Source organism: Siniperca chuatsi, linkage group LG17, assembly GCF_020085105.1.
Source record: "Siniperca chuatsi isolate FFG_IHB_CAS linkage group LG17, ASM2008510v1, whole genome shotgun sequence".
Taxonomy (NCBI): domain Eukaryota; kingdom Metazoa; phylum Chordata; class Actinopteri; order Centrarchiformes; family Sinipercidae; genus Siniperca; species Siniperca chuatsi.
The window spans coordinates 12,762,243-12,786,519 of record NC_058058.1 but is presented as its reverse complement, the minus strand read 5'-3'; the positions used below and the strand labels follow the sequence as shown (position 1 = coordinate 12,786,519).

General features: G+C 38.5%; 1 protein-coding gene across 1 annotated transcript in view; it reads right to left on the bottom strand.

Annotated features, from left to right (window-relative positions):
• csmd3b (CUB and Sushi multiple domains 3b) overlaps positions 1 to 24,277 on the bottom strand; it is a 359,142-nt gene that overhangs the window by 138,479 nt on the left and 196,386 nt on the right. Inside the window, exon 10 of the mRNA XM_044171541.1 lies at positions 5,482 to 5,594. Within this exon, the coding sequence (XP_044027476.1) occupies positions 5,482 to 5,594 (113 nt within the window). The remainder of the gene's footprint in view (positions 1 to 5,481; positions 5,595 to 24,277) is intronic.

Below are 24,277 nucleotides of genomic sequence, written 5' to 3'. Positions count from 1 at the left end.
AGCTGCAATACTACCAAAAGTCTGAAAAAAGCAAAACAATATTTACACATTATTATATACTTATTACTGATGGTTACACACAAATATTATATGTGACTTTAATTTTTTTTAGTTGTATCAAGAAAGTTATAACAAGGCTTTTTTCAATCTACATCAACAACAATGGACAACACGTGGCCAATTTCTTGGAAACCCCAATGTGGCATTTTAGCCACAGTACAGACCTACAGTATACAAGCTGAATGTTTTAGTAAGCCAGCGTCCCAGGGTGACACCATACTTACATAGCTTGGGTACAGTCCTCAAATGACATGACATGAGTACAAGGATGAATAAATGAACTTACAGCAGTTCCCAGGTAGAGAGACTACATCAACTCTGATTTTATCTTGGCCTGCAAATGTACTGCAGAAAGACCCTATAGTGTGTTTCAAAACACACTCAGAAATCACATATAAACTTTCTATATGAGGGTGAACTGAATCTTGAATGGCATTTTGGTCCTGAGGTGAAAAGAATTTACTCTCGCTCAGAGATGTCGACATAATGCATAATTACTGAGCTTCAAATAAACATGGTAATGGACACTTACAGTAATGGTTGTGCTTGTATTTAGCTGTACAGGAGACAATAAGGAGCAGACAGATAATGTATGACATATTGACAAAACAGTCCAAATTTTAAAGAAAAAAATAACAAAGACTCATTTTCTCTGACTGACTCTACTTTCCTTTTTATACTATTGATGATATAAATGCTGATAATTTCTGTAAATATCAAGACGGTTGCCTGAGATCTTGGGAATAAAATGTAAATTATGTGATTTCTGGGAGTGATTTCTCCCTTTAACATGAACACTATGTCCTAGGGAGAGATATTTGAATTGAAATGGTTAATTCCTTTAATTTAACATATAGCCTATGGCATGTTTTCAAAACCTTGCAATTGTGAATCATTTTGAAGCATCACTTAAGCATTCAAATGGACAATTAACTCTGTAAATTTAGTTTAGCCATGCAGAGGAGCTGCAGGCTTTGCGTTACTAAATACACTAATACACGAACAGGCTTTTCCTGTGTCCAAGAACACAGCCATCGATCCACACACACATTCACTTTCTCTTCCTCTAAAATAGTCTACAACAGCCATTTATGACAGCGGGACATTAAAAATTCTCAATGTTATTACTTAAATATTTAGCCAAACCTCACTGCCAAATGACTTTTCCCCTTAAACCCGCCATCCCTCTCTGGCTATTTATCTCTCTTTTTTGCCTTTTTCTCTGCTGGTTTCCATCTCTCTCTCTTTTAATCTCTCCTCTGTATCGCCTCAATGTTTTACCACCTACCCTCCCTCTTTTTCTCTAATTTGGGCAGCAGCAGAAGGAGGAGGTTTTTATGAGCTGAGTGGCTGACCTATAACACACACACACACACACACACACACACACGCGTTTGTTTCACTATCCCCGTGGGGGACAGTCATTGCCATAATGCCTTCCCTAGCCCTTTAACCTAACCTTAACCATCACAAGTAACTGCCTAACCTTAACCCTAACCCTAACCTTAACCTTATTGTAACCTGTACCCTAAATCCAAGTCTTAAGTCCCCCAAAAAGCAGGCTCTACCCATGGGGACCTCAATTTTTGTCCCCACGGTGACACAAGTCCCCATGGGTTAGTGTGCATTCAGGTTATAGTCCCCACTGGGATATAAGAAGACGAAACACACACACACGCACACACACACACACACACACAGACAGTCTGTCCAGCTAGCTGGCAGCATCTAGAGCCAAACGTCTCCCTCTGAGGTCTCATAGCAGTGTCTTATAAACTAAACTGACCCTGCCAAAGCAGATTTGTTCATTCAGTCTCTCAGAAACAAATTTGGAATTGTTTTCATAGTGTTTTCCACTAAACTAAACTAACCCTGCCAGAGGGCTTTGTCATTATAATTTATTCTCTGGAGACAAGTAGAATTTAGTAAACCAGAACAACATATGGTTTGCAGAGTAGAATTGAAGTCAAAGTTAAAAAAAAAATTGTAGAACTTTATAATAAAGCAAAATAAAATACTAAGAATGCTAATTAAAGAGTAAATCTGTTGTTAAAAAGTAAATCTGAAGAGCATAATAAATGCAGTAGAACAGTACAATAAAAGTATACTGGAAACAAACAGAATAAAATACAAAATAATATAATCTTGCAAGGTTATTGATTCCAGAAATTTTATTTAATACATTTATTATACCTTAATAAACGTGTAATTAATATGTTTGTTAGTTCCCTTTCTTTTCCAGTGGTTTGCAAGTGGTTCTGCAAGATATGAAATTAATAGAAGATCCATCAATCATCTTACAATGTCAGTAGTGGCATTGGTAATGTTGCAGTCAGAATACTGATCTATCCTCACTGAACACTAACATTGTTGACACACATTTCCTAACTTATAGTGAAGTAATGTTAACATATACAGTAGATAATAAACTAAATTCAGTTTCTCATTGGCTGGTTTATTGTCTACAGATGCTGAAATAATTGAATGAATTTCAAAGAAAACATTACTGTTTGTGGGAATATATTCATGTACTGCAGAAAGTTTTTAGAGATGTTCAATAATATTAATCTGCAAGACTTTTAAGAACAATGTGTGATTCAAATCAACAACTCAGCAGTAACTTTTTCAATCACACAACCTGCCCTTCTGCTGATGTGTAAGAACCAACAAGGTGATGGAGATGACTGACAGCTGACAGGGAGTATCCAATCAATCACAAGCTTGTTGAGAACTCCACTAATTAATTAACTAACCTATCACACTGCCACCCCTCATTAACATGTTGATTAACCTTTTAAACAAATTAAGATCAATTATACCAATTAAAAGCAAATCACAAGGGGAGTGGTCAGGTTGTCCGTCAGTCAATCAACGAGAACATCAGAGAGGGCAGAGAGGGTGGTTGAGGACAAGAGGAGAAGATCGGGGAGGAAAGGAAGATGAGAGGAGGAAAAGGGAGGAAAAAATTAAAGGAGAAGAATGAGAGAGAGCAAAGATGTGTTGAAGAAAGGAAGGGGAAAAGAAGTACGAGTTTTAATAATGACTAACTTTAATTTCTAAAAGCTCCTCTTGTAAATACTCGTAAGTACTATATGGCACATGTGTACATTAAGAATACTTCATTGGCTATCTAATTGCCTGGTTTGACTTTCAAATCTGTAAATAGTTGTTCCTTTTGTTTTGTTTTTTGGCATTTTGCCTTTACTAGATAGTCCTTCCATAGTAGTCGTTCTTTAAAAGTCTGTGAGGTGTCATCTGGGGTCATATTCAACCTAATAAGCTTGTCATACCCACAGATTGGGAAATTATGCAGAGTTAATATAAAATCACCACTGAATTAATTGCAATTTCAATTACTTAATTAGCTTAATTGACCACCATCCTGCAAGTGGCACATGCAACCAATACAGTAAAAACTTATGGGGTCATAAAGAAACCTTTTTTCAAATATAAATGTACGTATATGTGTAGAAATGTAGTCAGTACAACTATATACCTAATACTAATTTCTACTTTAATAGCCAGTTTCTCAGATGTAGGGAGTGACACCATCATCCTAGACGTTGAGAAGAGCAAAGAAGTCTTCTCCAAGTAGAAAATGTGAAGGTCTTCTAACTGACTTCCTAACTGTAGCTCTTGCCTTCAGATAAGCAGTGTTCCTGTGAAGTATATCATGGCGTCCAATGTATTAAACCCAGCAAAACTTCAGAACTTGTTAGATAAATCCTTTGTTTAGTGGGGCGACCTCATAGTCTCAAGCACTGAAAGAAAAAAGTATTGATACTATGACTTGTCTGTCTGAAGAAAGATGAATATCAATTCAAATATGTTCAGAAAGCTTTCTCAGTGATGAAAGTGACAATAGCTCTACAAAAATGAGCAAATGACCATAATTACTGTTGAAAGGAACCACAGTGTTAAACAGTGTGTTGAAAAATGCACTGTTGTGTGTGGACAAAAATAGTGACAAAAAGAGAGTGGACGAAAAAGATTTGAGTTAAAAGAGAAGACATTGAGAATGTAAATAACAGGGGATGGAGGGAAGAAAGAAGAAAATAGTTTTGTGAAACACACATTGTGTCAATTAGTTGTTTATGAGTGTGTCATTTCTAACACATCTATGAATGTAATCTGTGTTTTGTGTCCTTTCAAAACGTGACATATAAACACCAACACATCGTGTCCACATTTTCGTAAGTGTTTTTCTTTGACAAACTATACAAACAGGGCCCAGTTTTCTGGACAGCACAGTCTCTGCTCCCGAGAGGTGGCATTTTGAATGGGTGCACAGATTTTTTCTTGCCTAATTCTGCTTGATGTTTTGGTGACTTGCTGTGAACTTGAATGTGCTGAAGTGAGAGGCGAAGCGCAGTAGGGAGCGTGTCAGTAATAATCAACTGGCACAGTGCAATTTTGGTGTCAAGCATGACCATGATTTACGCTTGTGCTGCCCACGTACTCAGACCAGGTCAATGACGCATGGAAGAAGGCACACTGCACTGTTTCCATGACTTTAGTTTGCACTAGTTTAATTTTACAACAATAAACACACAAAAACACATTTTTCTAATATTTCGATTAAAGTAGATTAGAGGAGCTGATGAATAAAACATCTACTGATAGTGTATTTCAATCACACCCTATTTCCAACTGTGCTGCAGGTGCATGACGTGCCTCTGGCCATGAAAATACCAAACACAGCTCCATACCCTGTGTACCTTGTGATGTTGAATGGACTTTATGCACCATGCACTAGTGATTCACAAAAAAGGGCCAATAGTGTTTTTAAAGAACACGAGGTGATCTGAGACTAAAACACAACATAGGAGAGTTTGAAAAACAAGTGTAAAATCTAAACTCTATCTGTCCCAGCCTTTCTGTGCAGTTGTTCCACACATTCAGCTCTCATTATCGCTATTGGGAGACATGGACCAAACATTGCCAAATGAATTTCTTAATGTTTTCCACCAGTTAGGGTTTGTGTCAGAGAAATCTAACTGTACACTTATGAGCAGTTACCCAAGAGGAAAGGAAACAGTAAAAGAGAGAGATCTGGACGTGGGGGGGGGGTGCAGAAAAGATGAAACTGTAGTAGACAAGAGATGAGAAGATTGGAGTCAACAAGCGTAATTAAAGGGAGTTAGAGGCAAGATGATGTGGAAAAACTGTCAATTGAAAAGGAAAAAAGCAGCACAGAGAAACAGAAAAACTAAAAGGCACAAAAGAAAAGAAAAGGGCAAAGAAGCAAAAACAGAACTTAGAAAAGAACAAATTAACAAATACAAAGACATATGTAGATACTGTGTATATAGAGTCCTGTATATCATAAATGAACACTCTTTATGAATATACTGCATGTGTGTGAGTGCATACATTAAGATGCCTGTCTCTGTGGATGTAAACACATTTTACCCATCTTACCTTGATAATGTGCGCTGAAACCACGGTAACGGTGGTTGCCATCAGTCACAAAATGCAGTCTGAGCCAGTTCTTGTTGCTAACGATGGGAGAGGGGACATTACTGCCTGACAACCTGAAACAAAGATAGAGAAAGATAGAAAGACCATTTGTAAGAATTGAAAACACACACAAAAACACACTATCCAAACCTTAGCCCCTACCCTTTTTTCACCTAGTCCTCCAATAGGCCCTATGAGGATCAGGAAGAATGAACGAGTGTTGCAAAAATGTCCTTCCTCTGAAGGTCTTAAACTTAAATTGGCTCTTTTAAAGATAAAAGTACAGATCATGCACATGCATGTACGCATGTATGAGTATATACAAAAAATACTTGTCTTAGAGGGATCAGGGAAAACACATAAAACTGTGTAGCGATTCTGTAGAAGAACAACGCCGAAGTCTGTAAAACAAGGTAGTCAAGCTGTAAAAATGTCACTGTAACAAAAGACACTAAAATCAGCCTAAGGTTTGGTTTATGTTACTTGATTGATTATGATTTCTTTCACTTTCTTCATCTTGCCTGTGTATCTCGATGTGTGTGTGTGTGTGTGTGTGTGTGTGTGTGTGTGTGTAGCTGATGTCTAGAATGAAGTGAGAACAAAGTCTGTTGTGTCTGAATTGCATACAGTCTCAGGACTTCACCGCCCAAAACAACCAGTCTGTTTCTGCAGCCCCACTGGAGTAACTGGGGATTATGCTGTGTGCTCAAGGGTGCCTCAACCGCTCTTAATGAAGTAGGAAATGGTATTTCTTATTCATTGTTCTTGCCGTTTGCCAGGTCCTGCCAGCTGGTTAGGGGATTTGACCCAGCAACTCTGATCACAAACTCAATTCTTATGGTAGTTTCTGAAGCTGTAGTTAGAAGTTAGTGTTGTATTATACCATTTTAACAATATTAGCTTTTTTGCATTGAAGCAAGCTTAGGAACTGAGTCTTTGATGGTGCAAAGCACAAATAGATAGGACCCAATTTGCAACTCTTTCATCAAGTGGGGAGGATAAGATCCCTTAATTGGCTGAGAAGATGAACAAGGGTCTTGTGGTTGGCAAAGTGAAGAGTGTTAGGTCACTGTTGGCACCCTTAGAGGAGGTGACTGCTTTTCAGTTGAATAAAACACCCTTGTTCCTGTATTACTTCAAATATCTGCAGCTCAAATACATCTCTGCTGGCAATAACCCCCTTCTATACATCAGTTCTTTGATGTATGATGCTTTCATCTTGTAGCGTCAACCAACAGGTGCTGCTTCTCTCCCATGACATTTTCATAGTGTTTTTTTAGTAATATCACCTTGGCGGTTACATTTGAGACACAGGTACACACACATGTTAACAGTGTATGAAGTGGACTGCCCTCTCATGTTCGCTTGCATCCTTTTATAAACCCCAGCTGTTAACCTTTGCAGTCCATTAATATCAACACACACACAAATACATGCTCACACACATGGATAGTGGCATTATAGTGCATATACTACTATCCAACACCCGTGCCCTCTAATAACAGCGGTTTAAAGTGGAGCACAAGAATGCTGAGAAGGTGTTTTAGAAGGTGTGTCTTTGTGTGTATTGGTTTGTGTGTGTGTGTGCATGTGAGACAAGAGGAGGGTCACCTTGTGCCCTAGATCAGTAGGATTCTCTGATGTCTGCTATTAGTCACACACACACACACACACACACACACACACACACACACACACAGTGTGTGGTTTTACAGGCCCAAATAGACATGAACTGCCTGATTTACATAGTAAATACAGTGCCAGCACAACAATACAATAACACAACTGTGAATGTAGGTGAACAACGTACATAAAAAAGAAATGTCCTTAGTAGGCACCCATGAGATGAGATCATGAGATTTTTTGCATGCTCTCTGTGGAAAAGTAACACTGTAACAGTATATATATATGCTTAATATGTTTAGACTGGGTCATTCAATTTGCTCAATAAATTTTGTTAGCTCCATGAACAGCTAAGAAGAAGCCATATATTTTACATAAAGAGAGACAGTAGAGACTTTCCATATCTGTCTTCATTGTTTGATTCTGCATGTATTTGTATAAGTATTTTTGGGCATTTTTATGCCTTTGTTACAGACAGTTGAAGAGAGATGATTATGGCTTGATGAATATGAAGAAGAGAAAGATGCAACAAAGAATTGTGGTTGGACCGGGGACGCTGTGGTTCATGGTTGATGTCTTAACCCCGAGCTATGGTGGCATCCTGTATTTGTCTTTTTCTACCAAAAACATTTCATTATACATACTAAAACACCAGTCACAATCTTGTAGATCATATTGAGATCGACTACTGAAATTGTTTTCAAATTGAATACACTATGGCAAATCAATGCTGAATTGGTCTTTTAGCTGGGAGAGGGACTGGGCAGTAAATGAAAGAGATGGAAGAGGTTCAGATAATAGAACTGATGGACAATAATCACTGACAACTGAGTCCCTAGATTGACACAAGACAATTGGAATTTCAAATATCAATACATGTAGGTAATCTATTGAGCATACCTCAAATACTATCTGAATTATATGAGAATAAGAAATAAATACTGAAAAACAAAAGACAAAAATGAATTCATCCAGAACATTTTCATGTAGTATTGCTTGGATGAAAACATGAGGTACATTTAGGGAATAGCCTGAACAAGTTAAAACTGCACTAAGAGATATTTTTGACTGAATAAATGACTAAAGGGTCACTACCATGGCCAAACACCAGATTCTACTGATACATGACCTCCAAGTATAGATTATCATTTAAAGTAAAGAATGCAGTGTTAGAAATGAGAAGAAATAAATCGAATATAAATTCATTTTAAATTGCTGTAAGTGATGTTTTGTTACTGTACTTTAGTGTGGTAAATTATTAGACACGTGTCTGTCTTTGCTGTGCACAGACTGTAAAAGATTATGACGCATATTTAATAACAGTTATAACAACAGGCATAGAAACAAGATGAGTACCAACTCTCAAGAGACCCACAAGTATCCAAAATAGTTTAGCTTTTCCAGAGAAAGAACTCTTAACACTAGTCTCAGCTTAGACCAAATACTGAAACAGAGGCACTTTACTATACTTTATTTATCCTTACCATGTGTATCTAACATGACTATAATCTGGTCCTATTATAATATGATTCAGGCTGAAATGTATAGAAACACTGCATGAGCATTTCATTTCTTGGTACTACTAAGGGTTTAGCTAGAGTTCCGTTTTTAGGTCTACCTTTCCGTTCCCCTCTTTTTTCTATATAAACCCCAGCTTTCCTCCCTTTCTTTCTCTCTTTAACTCTCTCCTGCCCCCCGTTCCTCTTTTCCCCTCTCCCTTCCTCAGCTCTCCTCTCTCTTCATATATGCACTCTCTCTCACGTATTATTCATGTTTACAGCTCTTAATTCACTTCCTGCTATGACATCATTACCCAGAGTGCATCATTAAGGGTAGAGTGTGTGCATATTCAATCTGTTCCAATATTAAAATAAGAATTAAATCATAAATCTATACAGCGTGTGTGTGTGTGTGTGTGTGTGTGTGTGTGTGTGTGTGAGATGTTAAAATATGAAACTGCATGCTCAGGAAGCACTTAACATCTCCGAGCTGCAGGATGAAGTTATAATTAGAAAAATCCCTCTTGCAGCAGTATATGGAAGGTTAGAGAAACAAGTTGGCGACTAAAAAGGTCACCAATCTGGATCCCCACAGCAGCTGCAACACCTCCTGCTAGTGCTCTTTGTCTCAACAAGTACTGTTGAGATGTAGCACAGATACTTCATAGGTCCCAGGCATGAATGTACATGAAGGACGAGGATACTGAAAAAGACCATGTGTGCTTAGTAACTACTTAAATGGAGAATTAAAGCTAAAAATGACGCTTCCAGCAGAAAGCCTAATACTTTCAAAAAGCATCAGCTTCTGAACTGCAGAGCAGCTAGTTGATTTTCCGTGTGGACAATTTGTAATGCATTATTAAATCATTCATCTATGCTGATGGCTTCTGTCTGACTAGTAAGTATTCTCCCAAGATATCCCCTATAAAAGCACTTAAGAGCTGCCGGAGGTATTATAGATCTTTTTTTTTTTTTTTAATACCTTGGTCTGAGAGGGTATCCTACTCTGTAATGTGACAGTGACATAGGCGTAAAATACATTAGGTGAAGCCAGGCTCGCTCCTAAGGGATACTAACACTTTAAAACTTCTGAAAGTGGAAATAGGGTAAATCAGTAAGTTTTGCTTAGATGTCATGGAACATCAACAAAGCTTGTGGGACAGTTAACAGACATATTCCTCAAGAAACTTAATAAAATACTATGGTGGGTTCACTTAACTGTTGTTGACTTGATTGTCCTGCTGGCAGAATTTTTTGTAGCATATTTAAATATTACATTTAGTCCAAAGAAAAATGACTTGTTATACACAAAGAAATCAAAGTGTCTCTTGTTCCTATGAAATCAAATGTCTCTATTATGAAATAAAGTAAATGTGTGTTCTTTTCTGGGGAACCAGAGGAAATTACTTGCTCTGGTAATATTTCCCTCTTGGACAACATTGTTGTATAAAGCACAGTAGATCCCAATGCAGTAGTTCCTTTTGGGAGAAAATGTTTCATAATGAATGCTCAAAACCTCATAGAATTCTGACAGCAATCAAGCACCAACAATGGTTGTTCCCAGAAATGTGCAGGAGGTCATGATACAACTATCGTTCTCTGAAAATCATCAATCTTAACAGATAAATATACTGAAAACTTATAGCCTCATGTGTTCCATGTTCAACTACAACTAGGTAAAACTGGAAAAAAAAATACTGAGATGGAGACTGAGTGTGTGACAATTTATATGTGTGAGTGGGGGTCTGCAGGAGAGAGAGAATATCAAGTGGAATGTTGCCAGATGGAGCAAGAGAACATAATTGATTAAATACACTGGACCAAAAGAGCATCTCTCCCGCTCTTCATCTCTCTGTCTACCATCCTCCCATCCATCCATTCCACCGGCAGTATGGGAATGAAAGACAGGGAGAGGGAGGAAATAAAGAAGCATGAGGTGGAAGGAGGGCGGAAGGAGGCAGAGATCGATTGAGGTATGGTGGGACATGGAGGGAGAGAGCAAGGGAAGCAGGGAGGGGGTGAGGAAGACACGCAGAGGCTGACAGAGGTACATTGGTTCGTTTGTTAACTTGTTAATTATTCATTTTAGCATTTAAGCAGAATGTAATCAAAAAACACAAAAGCAGTGTTACTAGTGAGCAGATTTTAGTGGGGTATTTTATAAATAATACATAAACAACATTTAAATTAAAAAGGTCATTTTCTGCCATGTTGAACAAATGACAGGAAACATTCTAATATATTCATATGATGTACACTGTTGTACATTTCTCAGAGCTTTGTTTTAGAAATTGTAGCAGTTTACTTATTTACTGTGATTGTACATGTTTATAGAACACAAAAATAATAGAAATCCAAAGCAGTTTCCAACATTGATTTGAGTTCATAGATTCACATTCGTAGCTTTTAAATCTTTAGTCCATTTTTTATTTTATTTTATTTTTATTGTTTACATAACAAAGATAGTAATTCAACACAAGTGTTGACACTATGTTATATCTCAGCTCAGTCGCAACAGTTCAGTCTACTATCTTGTCACTTGTGTTGTTATATACTATCATGATACATAGAGTGCAACCTGCAGATTGTGATAGCACCTCTCACACATTTAACAACTTCAAATTGCTTGGCAATCACAGTTGTACTCAGCACTAGAATGTCGGAAAATTGTAAACAAAATCTGCTTACTCTATTGTAGAACAGAGTGTACCAGTTCAGTCAAGTTACCTGATGTTTTCTGTAATGTATCGATCTCCCACCACTTGGATTTTTCAAACACTAAGCTGTTGCTTTGACTCCAAACTGCTGTAAAAATATATCTCGAATGAATAGATTTATTTCATCTACTCCTCGGTGCAAAATGCAATCACAGTCATCAAGGCTTAACGTTTCTGTTCAGTGCCGCACTTATGTGAGCTGTTTCATTGTTCACTGTGGATGTTCTACTAGAGGAGTTTAATCTATGGTTTAATCTCATAAGTGACATCTTGCACAGAAAAGACAGATGGACATGGCAATATAAAAGTTACTTGAGAGATTGTACATGTGAAGGTTAAGAGTTTCTACCTGCTGTGTAATAAATGGCTCTCCACACACATGCAGAATCCTTACACGAGTGGTCATGTGAGTTAGAGAGATACATGAACCAACACCAACTTTTGCTGTTTTGTGTGGGCTGTGTGTCTGCTTGCGTGTGCATGTGTGTGGCTATTCATAAAACAGTAGGGGAATGCTACTTAATCAGGCAATCTGTCTTAATAGCCTCCCCTAATTAAGACAGGAGGGAACTGCCACACACATACACCTGCAAACACATGCGCACATGCAGAGAGAGGGAGAGGAGAGAGAGAGAGAGAGAGAGAGAGAGAGAGAGAGAGAGAGAGAGAGAGAGAGAGAGAGAGAGAAAATGCTCATTCACACACAGGCATGCACACAGAGAAATTAGTACGCACACACACACACTGCAGGAGTGTTGGGCCGAATGTAGTCTAGCTGGAGCCATCATCAATCAGTATACAGAGACAGAGAAGTCCTCTCTGTCTGTGTGTGTACGTGATTGTTTAGATACATGTGTATGTATGTGTTTGAGCGTGTTGTTTATATGTGTGTTTATGTGTTCGTGCTTGAGTGAGTGTGCCTGCTGTGTCACTCTCCATCAATCTCAAGTGGGCAGAGAGTAATCAGTGTTCACAACAGGACCCTGCTCTGTCTCTCCCGCCCATCCCTTTATCTCATCTAAAGTTCTCTCCTCCTCCTTGCTCACCTCCTCATAGAGCATTTTTAAAACCAGCTTGTTCACACGGACAGCTGAGGGCTGAAACAAAACATGAGTGGGTGGCTGTGGAAAAATCACTCTGACATTGATAATTTAGAAATTGAGCATGCACTGTAGGCATTAACCTTTGAGACCATTACAATGACAAAATCACGCATAGTTTGGGTTAGGTCCCTTAGCTCTAAATGAGGGAATTTTTAATGCAGTGAAAGACAACACTTTGCTTCCAATTCTGCAACAATTTAGGGAAGGCCCTTTGGTCTACGCTGGGTTTTAGTGTGGAAGAACATGACTGGCCTTCACAGAGCCCTAACCTCAACCCCATCAAACACCATTTGGATGAACTGAAACGCAGACGGCGAGCCAGACCTTATCGCCCAACACCAGTGTCTAACCTCACTAATGCTCTTGTAGCTCAATGGGAGCAAATCCCTGCAAGCCTGAAACCAGAAGAGTAGAGGCTGTTATGGCAGCATATTAGTGCTCATGGTTTCAGAATGAGAAGATTATCGTTCACATATGGGTGTAATGTCCGACTGTCCACATACTTTCGGCCATGCACTGTATCTTCAAAGTAAATCTGAATAAACCAAGAAACATCTGAATGCTGCTTGAAATCATGTGGGTGGCCCAAAGCAGCGACTGCGATGCTCTAACAGCGTAGTGATATAAATTAGGCTCCAACAGAAACTACAACTAACAGTTGATAATCATTTTACTGCTAAATAAATAAACCTAAACTAAACCATATAGTTTATAGGCAGAAGCAGCTGAGTTTTGTTTATTGTAGAGGGTACCCTGTGTAAAACATTTTATTCCATCTGTTGGGTAATTTATGCTTGTGATGGCAGAGCATGCAGCTTACAAATCTAGCTAGCTTCTTCCACTTCATGATGTGGTGGAAAACACAGTCCCAGCCAAACACTGAGATACTGTATTACATCTAAGAAAAAAGTACTGGCTTTGGCTTGTTACACCACAGAGTGACAAACCAGACTATAAATATGATATTTTGAAGTGTTACCATTTTGATGTGTCTAGTAGATCTAATACAAGGCCTGGACTCAAATGAGCCCACAACAAAAACATTTACCCTCATTAACTCTGAATACAGTGTGATTTTATGATGTTAGGTGAAACTTAATGTGCAAATTTTTTAATTGGAAGTGTGTTTTAAATATATATTTTATTGCTAACAATTATCATTAGGGAATAGTTTTTGTTCTGTGTCAAATCATGTTAGATAACCAGCCCTTAGCTCAACATGTAAGAAAATGCAGCCCCCCCATCCTTTGAAAAAGGAAGACCTAGTTGATAAAGCCAGTGAATACCCGATAATAGAGTTAAAACTATTATCGCTCGCTAGTATTTCCCCATATTCTCTCTCTCTCTTCTCTCGTGACTCTCTTTCTTTTCATGTCTTCCTCTTACTCCCTCTCTCCAGGGTTTACTCTCTGTCACTCTGTCCGTTCACTCCGTTCTTTTAGCTCAGTCTCCTCCCAGACCAGAAGCCATTGCAATTCTGGGTGGCTCCCTGACTCTTCTCAAACACTCTTTCCTGTGTGTGTGTGTGTGTGTGTGTGTGTGTGTGCAGCCTGCGGGACAGCATAGTAATCAGAGCAGAGACAGAGAATGGGAGAGAAAGTGGGAGAGAAGGGGGACAGAGACAAGGAGAGGGAGCTGGTGTTATTATTATTACATTACATTATATTATAATTCAGCACCCTAGCTACCACTACAGTACTGTACCAGTGCCTGACTATTCAATACACTACACTTTCCAAGCACATACACACACAAGGACATACCCAGAAACACATGTAACCAATCAAAGACATAAATCCACACAGACATACACACAGACTGGGTTTAGTACAGGGAATGACAATGGAAACATATTTATGATGGTAGAATTAATTTGCTGTGGCCTGGCCCAACTACATATCGTGCTCCAGTGGTGCTCAACCTCTGGCCTGGTCACTTGGGTTTGGCTTAGCACCACCTGGAAAGGTTATTTGCTGTGGGAATGGTAAAAATCAAATTTCACTGCCCGGCAACAGTGACCTGATAAAACCACTGCTCCTGTATTGGTGACATGTGTTCACTGTAATTAATGTCTGACAATGTTGTCCACATGAAAACAATATTTCATAGCCCTTGAAGTCAACAATTATGCTTTATGATAAAAAAAGTAAGCTGTGATTTAAAAAAAATGTGCCTTTCTGCTGAGGTACTGAAGACTCTGCAGACTCCATTCAGTGCATATTTCATATTTCAGTCTTAGAGATTTTCACCAAAACATAAAATGTAAAGGAGTCAAAAGAACATTGGCTATTTTTTACCCAGAAAATGTGTTTTGGAATCTCTGTACGCCCATGGGCAATGGTTGACAGTTGAGTGACAGTTGAAAAATACAAAGATCAAATGCATATGAGATAATCGAGACTTAGCTCTGCCATGGTGCTCAGTGTAATTAAGTGTGAAAGTTGAAGATGCCGCAAAGCCCTTGAGCAGAAGTGACCTATTTGGGTTTTTTTTAGTGAATGTGTATAACGTGACTTTGTTTGCATAAACACTAATTATCATACACTAATCTATTTATAAACCTTACTTTGATTCTAAGAGTAATTTGATTAAGCTGTTTACATGCATAGCAGAAGATTTATCTTAATATACCCATCTTAATGCAATCTTCCATAGTGCGTGTTGATTGAATTAAGTGTCATGCGCCTTTTCCCTTATATGCACCTAGTAAATTCAGAAACCACCATAAAATGCAAATGCCTGTCTCTGCAGCTCCTATGTAACAATTCTGTGGTTTGTCCAGATTTGAGATGTTAATGCCAGCTATGAAAAAGACAGTAGCTCTAAAAAATTGACACTCTCATATACTGGGCAAGCTGCTCAGCTCTGAAGAACTCAGATGGACAGGCTTAGTTGGCGTATGGTGTTTACATCTTGGAACAATCTTCCTATAATGCTACTAATTTCACAGTTCTCCACCTGTTTCAATCCTACAGTGAACACTCTATATGACCTAAGTTTAAAAAAATGGTGGATTAAGTTGTTTACATTACTTTAATCTAATTGCAGTATTCTCATGATCACATTTAGGTTTATGTACAGTTAGCAACTGTCAGATAAAGTTTCTTTGTGCTTCTTTGTCTCATGCTGTCCTTCTCTGCCTGTCTCAATCCCTCTCAGTGCGACCTGTACAACATCTTTCCTCACCCATGAGTCCCCCTGATGGCTTTCTCTTCCTGTGTCTCCCCCTCCATTCATCTTATTCTTTTTTCCACCTCTCTTCTCCTGTCAACTCTCATCTCGCCCCCCCTTGTCCCTAACTCTACACCTTTGCTTTAGTCTCCTCCCCACCCCACCTTCTTACCTCTCATCTCCACTTCTTCTCTCCTGGCTCCTCTTGTCACCCCAATTGCCCTTTCTGCTCTTCTTTTCTACCCACTCCTCTCGTCTCCTGTCTCTTTGCCTCTCTTGTCCTCTTCTGCGTGACCTGACACTGCCTCCCTAAAACACCATGACACCTCTCTCACTGTCCTCTCACTTTGCCTCCCCTCTCTCCTCTGCCCCCCTCGACTCTCCATGTTGGCTCCCACAAATATGAAGGTGGTTTCCCAAAAGATTTTAGTCATTTGTTTCAAAGGTGTGGGCTAATATTGGGGTAAATTTGCTTAGGTATGCCTAGACAATAGACTTGTAGACCTAAATTATGCTTTGCGCCACCAGAAATTGGATTTAAAAATTGATGCCACCAGAGAAGGAGTGTGAAGGTCACTGGTATAACCTATAAGCCCCAATGTTGCAAATAGATCCACAGGAAAACAGTACGCATCATGAACTTGTCTACAAGCTCTCTGAGAGTCCTTTGGCCTGTGTGTCTGGTAATGGATTCTCTGGAGTCCTCCCTGACTCTGAAATAAGTGTTTGATTTGATATTTGCAGCAGTTCATTTAGGGAAAAATAAAAAAACAACAAAAACTCCTTTTCTGTTTGTTTGAAGTGTTATTTTATTGTGATGAAGATAGTGTCATTTGAGGTGTGGTATGTGGACCCAAATGCAGAAGATCAGGAAGCGGAATGAGGATGAGGTAGCCGGATGACAACAGTGTTTACTGGGTGAAGTGGTTTACAGGCAGGTACAGGCAGACAGACCAGTAGGCAGACAGGCAACAAACAGGCAGATAGGCAGATACAGGTCCAAGTAATAGGTTACCGGCTGGCAGTGGTGGAAACAGGGAAGTGAGTCCAATGAGGCTAAACAAATCCAACAGGGAACAGGCAAAGTTCAAAGTCCAGAATCCTGACTTTCCATTTGTAGCTAAATACTGTCCCTTTAAGGATAACATACCCAAGCTAACACAGCCTAATTGCTGAAATGCTAAACTTCCTCAAGTCATTGTTTACTGCCCTTAATATATATATATATATATATATATATATATATATATATATATAAATTAATTTATCTTAAAATAGAATGTGATCATGAATATATATATGACTTGCATTAAACTGCATGTAATGATTGTAACTGATTTGAAAATTTTGAAACCTGCATTGTTTACATCCATGTTTGCTAGCTTGTGCATTACCACACCTGCCAATCAGGGGAATAGTGTGAAACCACTGGCTACACTCGTGTGTCCCACTCGCACCTGTACACGTGCGTCCTGATACGCTTGCATGAGATACAAACAAAACAGGGACCCACTCATCAAAACATAGCTTCATAGTACAACTAGTGGTCAAGAACTCCACAGAGTACCTTTAAATCCTGCACACAAAGGCTCTGACTACTAAGGTGTTTCTCCACAGGGCCGCAGGGCCACAGGTCTTGTGTTACTGACAGCAACACAAGACCTATTTCAATTGCTAGACAAAATTAGGATGTGGACTTTGATTCACAGGTCCGGAACCAGGCTAGTCTGCCTCTCTGTTTGCGTGTATTTATAAGCTCGTATTTCCCTGTATCTTTAGATACATATTTGAAATGTGATATGAGTAGTTGTTTGTTGTGTGTGCGAAACAGAAACAGAAAAGGGGTGTGTGTTATTGTGTTCAAGGTCACCACTCCATTTCCTATTTGGGATGGTGCAGCTATCCCAGCATCCTCTCTGCCAGCAGCATTGATTAGCACTCGGCAAGCATAACATCACACAGCTGCACACAAACACCCATGCCCACACACTTAAACTCACCTTGTCTCTTACACACAGCTCCTTTAGCATCTCTCAAATAAATGCTTATGCTTTGAGCAGAGCTAGAAAATTCTTCACAGTTCAGATTTCTCATGCAGAGTCACACACAAACATGTCATGTGTTATACAATATTTGTATAGACTAAGCACAGACACAGACAGAACAGTATGAAGAAGAGCCAAGCGAAAGAACTGACCAATTTCAACACAGCACAGAAAGAGTAAATTTTGATTGATGATGTTGGAGAAATTGGGTTTGTATCTCTGGGACTAAACTGAACTCGTTCCAACTGTACAGTACTTAGCTGTTTCTCTCTCACAATGAAGCCTGTAGACCAGGTAGAACAGAAACAAACAAAGAAAAAAACAAAGTGTGCCATGCAATGCCATGCATTCCCAGGAACATGTTTGTGAACATATATAAACAAACTTCACGAACCAATAAGAATGATAAAGATAAAATCATTACATTGAACTACATGGTCTTCCTTTTGGTGTGACTTTAATCAGTGATCATGCCTGCATGTGTTTGTGTGCAGTAAATCACAACTATATTCAATCTACAATCTTAAATCTGCTTGTTTTTTCATTATGCATACTCCTTCAAATTATTCTAATGTTAGTTATCAAAATATGTAATGGTCACAGGATGATGAAAGTCAGCATAGAGGAAAAACAAACTTATTTCAGTGAAAACAAATAAATTATTATTAACACAAGAAAAAAACAAAACAATATTCAGTCTGAGTTTGAGGATTTCACCTAACACTCATTCAGTCCAGCGGGTGCCAAAAACATTATGTTATTGAGATGCTCTGATTTGCCCAGGACTCAAGGAGATTCTTTTTCTATTTCTCTATTGCATTGCAACTGTATTGTTGAGTGTATGCTGTTAATTTGCTGCTGTACAGTACCAGATGTGATGATGATGTGTTGGTGTTGTGTTGGCTTCATTATATTTTTAAAGTGGGGTAGGAGGGTTGAGTATGGGAGGAAGGATTTAATCTTGCCAAACTATCACCAAAACAGATTGGTGTCTACGCAGAATTAACTGTCTGCTAAACCAACTTGTCTACAGTGATATGACTCCAGGCACTTGGCGACATGGTTTCGACTCCAGCTCAGACCTGACAAAATTAATTTTTAGTGCCTCTAAAAAAACAAATCCTTGACAAGCAGGAGATTGGTAAATGACAGACTTTGAATAGCCCAGTCCACCATTACCGTGAATTTAGTGATGGGCTGTCAAGTAGGTGCACCTAAGAGCACTAAACAGCGTGCTATATTCTGGAGTCATGTAGAAAGAGACTTGCAAGACACAGAGAGAAAGATACAGATAGATAGATAGATAGATAGATAGATAGATAGATAGATAGATAGATAGATAGATAGATAGATAGATAGATAGATAGATAGATAGATAGATAGATAGATAGATAGATAGATAGATAGATAGATAGATAGATAGATAGATAGATAGATAGATGAACAGAAAGGAAGAAAGAGAAAGACATAGAAATCATTCTTTTTCAGATGCTCTACTTAGTTTCAAGGGCAACTGATTTTGAAACAACAAAATATAAAACTTTTGTGTGTTTGTGTGTGTGTGCATGTGTATTAGTGTGTGTAGTGTTAGGCTAGGATTATAGGCACTCTTAGCTCACAGCGATATACTACTCTCATAGGCGCGAGCACACCTCTCCGCATACTGATTAGACACAAGTATCTGTGTGAGAAGGAGAGTGTCTGTGAGTGTGCATGTTTGTGAATGTATGACTTTAAGGACTGGCTGTGTGTGTGTGTGTGTGTGTGTCGGTTTGTGCGTGAACATGGATGTAGGCTTGTGTATCCATGTGTGTTGGTGTGTGTGAGACTGCTGTTGTCAGCCCTGCAGCAACTGATAAACACATAACAAATTCTTCCACACACTCACATATTAGAAAATCAGCCATTAGCTTTCTCTGCTAATTGCTATTGGAAATTACCATTTTGGCTATTAGCTTCTTTCACAAATTGCCAATGGAAATTAGTATATTAGCACTTAGTGTTGTGAGGCAATTGCTAAGGAATCAGGCACCATAGCCTAGATTGCCCAGCAGTCTAGACTATTCTGCAACAAAATGGTGACTCCTGCAACAGCCAGTGAAGCTATTTAAAGTGAACAAGACCTTTCATATGTTTTTGTACACCAAATGATCTTTAAGGACTTTGTCTCGTGAAAAAGTGACACATATAAGACCATCTTTTGTTAATTTTCAGCTAGTTTAGATTTGTGAAAATACTTGATAATACCAAGAAGGTTAATTGATACTTAGATACTAGAATATTTTAGTGTTTGAATTGCTCATGAAGGCACGCATCCTTTGATTTCAGATTGTCTGGGTATGTATTGTGCCCACAATAAATAAAGATCTCATTTGCACGCTTTCACATAGACCTTAGCGACGTTTGGAAATTATATTATGATGAGTCTTGGGACTTCTCAGGGACACTCTCATTAGCCAAGTCATCCTCCAATGCATCCCTAAGTTGGCAGGTAATCTTCTGAATATTTATCTGTCCTCCATGTCTTCCATTTTGGAATTGTGCTTTGATTGTTATATATAACAATGACTACATACACCATGAAAAACACATTAATGCACCACACCAGATGAAATCCAATCAAAGACCAAGCCACTAAGATAATGGGTTAGCTCTAAAAGTGATGGCATCCAACTCAAAGAAAATTTAGAAAAGAAAGAAAGAAAACATTAAACCACTTCAGATGCAAGCATTTTAAAACAGCAGGTGCATATTAGTGAAAATACATTTAACAACTCCATCAAATAGCTAGGAAACCTAAGAAATTGTTGTCATTGCCATCACTGCTGAACAAGCCCCAAAGACAGCAACAGTAAGGCATTTTTATTGTCTCTTGTTTTATATACGGCATCTGGCCAGGATTTTCAATGTGCACATGCTACCTCAAATAAGCCTTGGGAACACACCATTTACAAAGGAAAAGACGACTGACTACAGATTCCTGCCAGTTCACAGAAACAGCTGGACGCGATTCACTGTCTGCTAAGTGCTGACAGTGCTAATGGCATTTACATTAGTGTATGCCTTGTCAAGATCAACACAGAAGAATGTCCCTTTTATCCATATCGCTCACATTAAAGGTTACAATTTGCTTCACATTCCTCTCTGATAATAGCAACTTCTTTGTAATAAGGTAGGGCAGTTGCAACAGTTTTAACCGATTACACCGATTATCGCTTATTGCTGATATATATTGTATAAAGTATTTAGTATGCTACCTGCTTAACAGTTTTAATGTCATTTCAATGTGTCTCTTCCTTCCATAATAATAGCATTCTGATAAGACAGATATATAAAGGTTGTTTACAGAGAAGGGGGATGGAAACAGTATTGTTTACAGAGTGACTTTTTGTCAATATCAAGCTTTAGGAGTTTTCATGGGGACAAAGAGGACAAATATCAACTGATGCTACTGTATGTATACAGAAAGAGAATAGACACCACTCATTACATAGTTGCACACCAAAGCTACACACATGCACATGTAATTATGAATGTATGAACTTGCATGCAAACAAACAGATACTTAAGCACAGACAAAAACACATGTGAAGTACCAGTGGTTGGTCTCCAATCTTTGCATTGAATCTAACCACAAAATACATTTTATTTAATTTCCAACCAATTTCAGCTCCTTCTAGAGCTGTGAATGCATCCGGTGTATGGGGTGACAGACCCAGATGCTTTTACAAGGGAAAGGGCTTCAATGATGAGGACTAACTAATAGATTTGGAAAATATACACAGGGTTAACTTTCCCACCTTCATAAGGTTCATGACAAGTTACTAAAGTGAAGTCACTTTGATGTCAAATTCAAAAATTTAATGAACAAGGACATGAAACAGAGAAAAGCTGATAATCTGTCACAATTAAGAAGCTATAACTAACCAATATGGCATTTTTACTTGATAAGCATCTTACATGACTAATCAATATCAAAATGCCATTGATTATTTTAATTTAAGCTCTTGCTCCCACCGTACTATACGTATGCCATGCTGTGTAAACGTAAAATACAGAAGCCAAATGCAGATTATACCATCAGTATCCACTTACACCCAGCCAGCAGCGAGTATCATCCTTTTTGCTTAAAGTCAAGGAATCAGTGCACTTCCCCAGAGATCTCGGTCCATGCTAACTCTATACATCACAAAGATCCTACATATTATCCAGCACACTTTCATGTACAGCACTGACACATTCTGCAGCACATTTATTCTGCAAATATACCATTCAACTTTGTAGGTCACTAGAGTAAACTAACATCACAGCGTCATTTTCCTAGATCCATCTGGAGATAATGCATGCTGAAAAAATGCATACTGCAGCTTTGAGGAGATGCACTTGGATAGCAACAATGCTTGGGTACACTCTGGCATTTAAACAATGCTAAATTGTTACTACTGGTCTAGTGCAGCCTAGTTCATGTCAAGAAAACATTCGCCAGACAATTACAACACCACCAGCAGCCTTTACAATTTACAGGATGAAAGAATCCATGGGATCAGGCTGTTTATATCAAATTCTGACCCTGTCATCAAGATAACTCAAAACAAACTGGATATTTCAAACTAGAGAACATTTATCCACTCCTTAAAACAACTACAAGTAGTTTTTACCTGGTTATGAAATAGTCTCAGTTTAATACTGATGCCTCTATATGACCTACATAAGCAAACGAGACCATCAGCAAGAAGATTGGCTATTTCTATATAGTTATTTTTAATCCCTGTCACCGGGTCCGATTCCCAGCGAAACGATTTACGGTACGCACCACGCAGACCAAAAGAGCCTATGTTTACATTTTCCCAGGCAAAGTTTCACAGTAAGTAGTACGTAGTTTGAACGCCAGTTAAAAGGAAGCAGGAGGAGATTTTTCTTTAGAGAATTTTATTTTTGGCATTATATTTTGTGGTTATGGCTGATACTGGGGCAGGATCAGCAAGAAGAAAAAAAATACTGACCAAAGAACAAAAAAAAAGCTAATAGGGACAGTGAGTGAGCACGGGTGAGTCAACCTTGGTCAGTCATTCAACAGATGGAGAGAATTGCGGGATTTGAAAGGATTCCAAACCAATCCTGAATTGGCCCTCTTCCTCCTAGACAGGTATGTAATATGTCTATTTTATTTCGCTGTGTACAGTCCATGGAGGTATAGGTCACGGTGGACATTAATGTAATACAACTGACTTATAATGTAACATTTTATATTGGCCTTGCTACCGAGCTACATCTTGCTGTTGGCTTATTATTATGAAGATAACTTTAGCTTTCACAACAAAATTACTTTTACTGAACAACCAAATCTGTTGTAGTTGTAGTTGTAGGCTTACATGTAACCTAGGTGTATGAACGGTACTAAAACAAAGTTGACTTTGTTTCACCACTGTCATATAACAGTTATTAATCTTACATAGCCACAAATAGATACATTACCTCATCACTATGCATCCTGCAAATAGCTGTTTAAAAAACAAAAATCCTATTAAAAATAAGTTGTGTCTTTCTTTCATTTGTTTCCAAAACAAATGCACGCGCTAACCAGATCAAGATATTTACGACACGAGGCGATTGAAACACTACCACTTTTGTCCACAGGGGCCGCCAGAATCGACACAAAAATGAAAGTTCCTTGTAGTTACTTTTAGGGTTCAGTTTTGCTGATATTATGCCAAGTGTTTCATCTTCTTGTTTGACAGCAGTGGAACCATGGATTGACTTTTGCAATATAGCACATCCACTGCAAGGCTTGAAGAGTTGTTTCAGCAATGTCCCTCTGAGCATTGCATCATCATAAACAAGTCTTTTCATGACTTTTTCTGACATCTCTGATGAACAAGACACTCTTACCCTCAGGAGTACTTTGTTTTCTTCCCAGGTGGGAAGCCATTAAAATCACTTACTTAAATTAGGTGTCTTGTGCATTCTAAAATGTACTTATAATATAACTGTGTGTGCCTCACTATAAGGAACAAGCTGTTTGGAACATAGAGTGCTTACTAACATGGACAATACAATGAATACAATACATTTCTTAATATGTATATGTCAGGCATTGTCATTTTTTAAATGTGATGTTTTCCTGTGTATTTTCTACTAAAATACTGTCTGTGGGCAAAATCCTATACATTTATTTATCTATAAATTTAAAATACTGTGCAGTGTCTTGACTCAGTTGGTAGAAAACAATGAGCTAGAAGAAAACTCTGACTTTAAATATGCTCCGTTTAGCATCTTCAGTTATTCACAACATCAGGGCAAGTTGATATAGGTTTTGCTCCAGGCTGTACATCTGAATGGCACTGCTCTCCTCTCAATACAAAACTGAAACCATTTATCAGCTTGGCTGCAGGAAAAGACCCAGAAACATCAACCAGCTGACCTCAGTATGCTGTATGAAACTCCAGAGTTAATTCAGCAAGTAAATAACTACAGAGCAATGCATTTCACGAGCCAAGACACCAGTCAGACTAAATCACACACTACCAGTCACCACCACATTATCCCCCAAAGGCCAACAATCTAACCCTGGGCAATAAATATTGGTTGTAAATACTCCT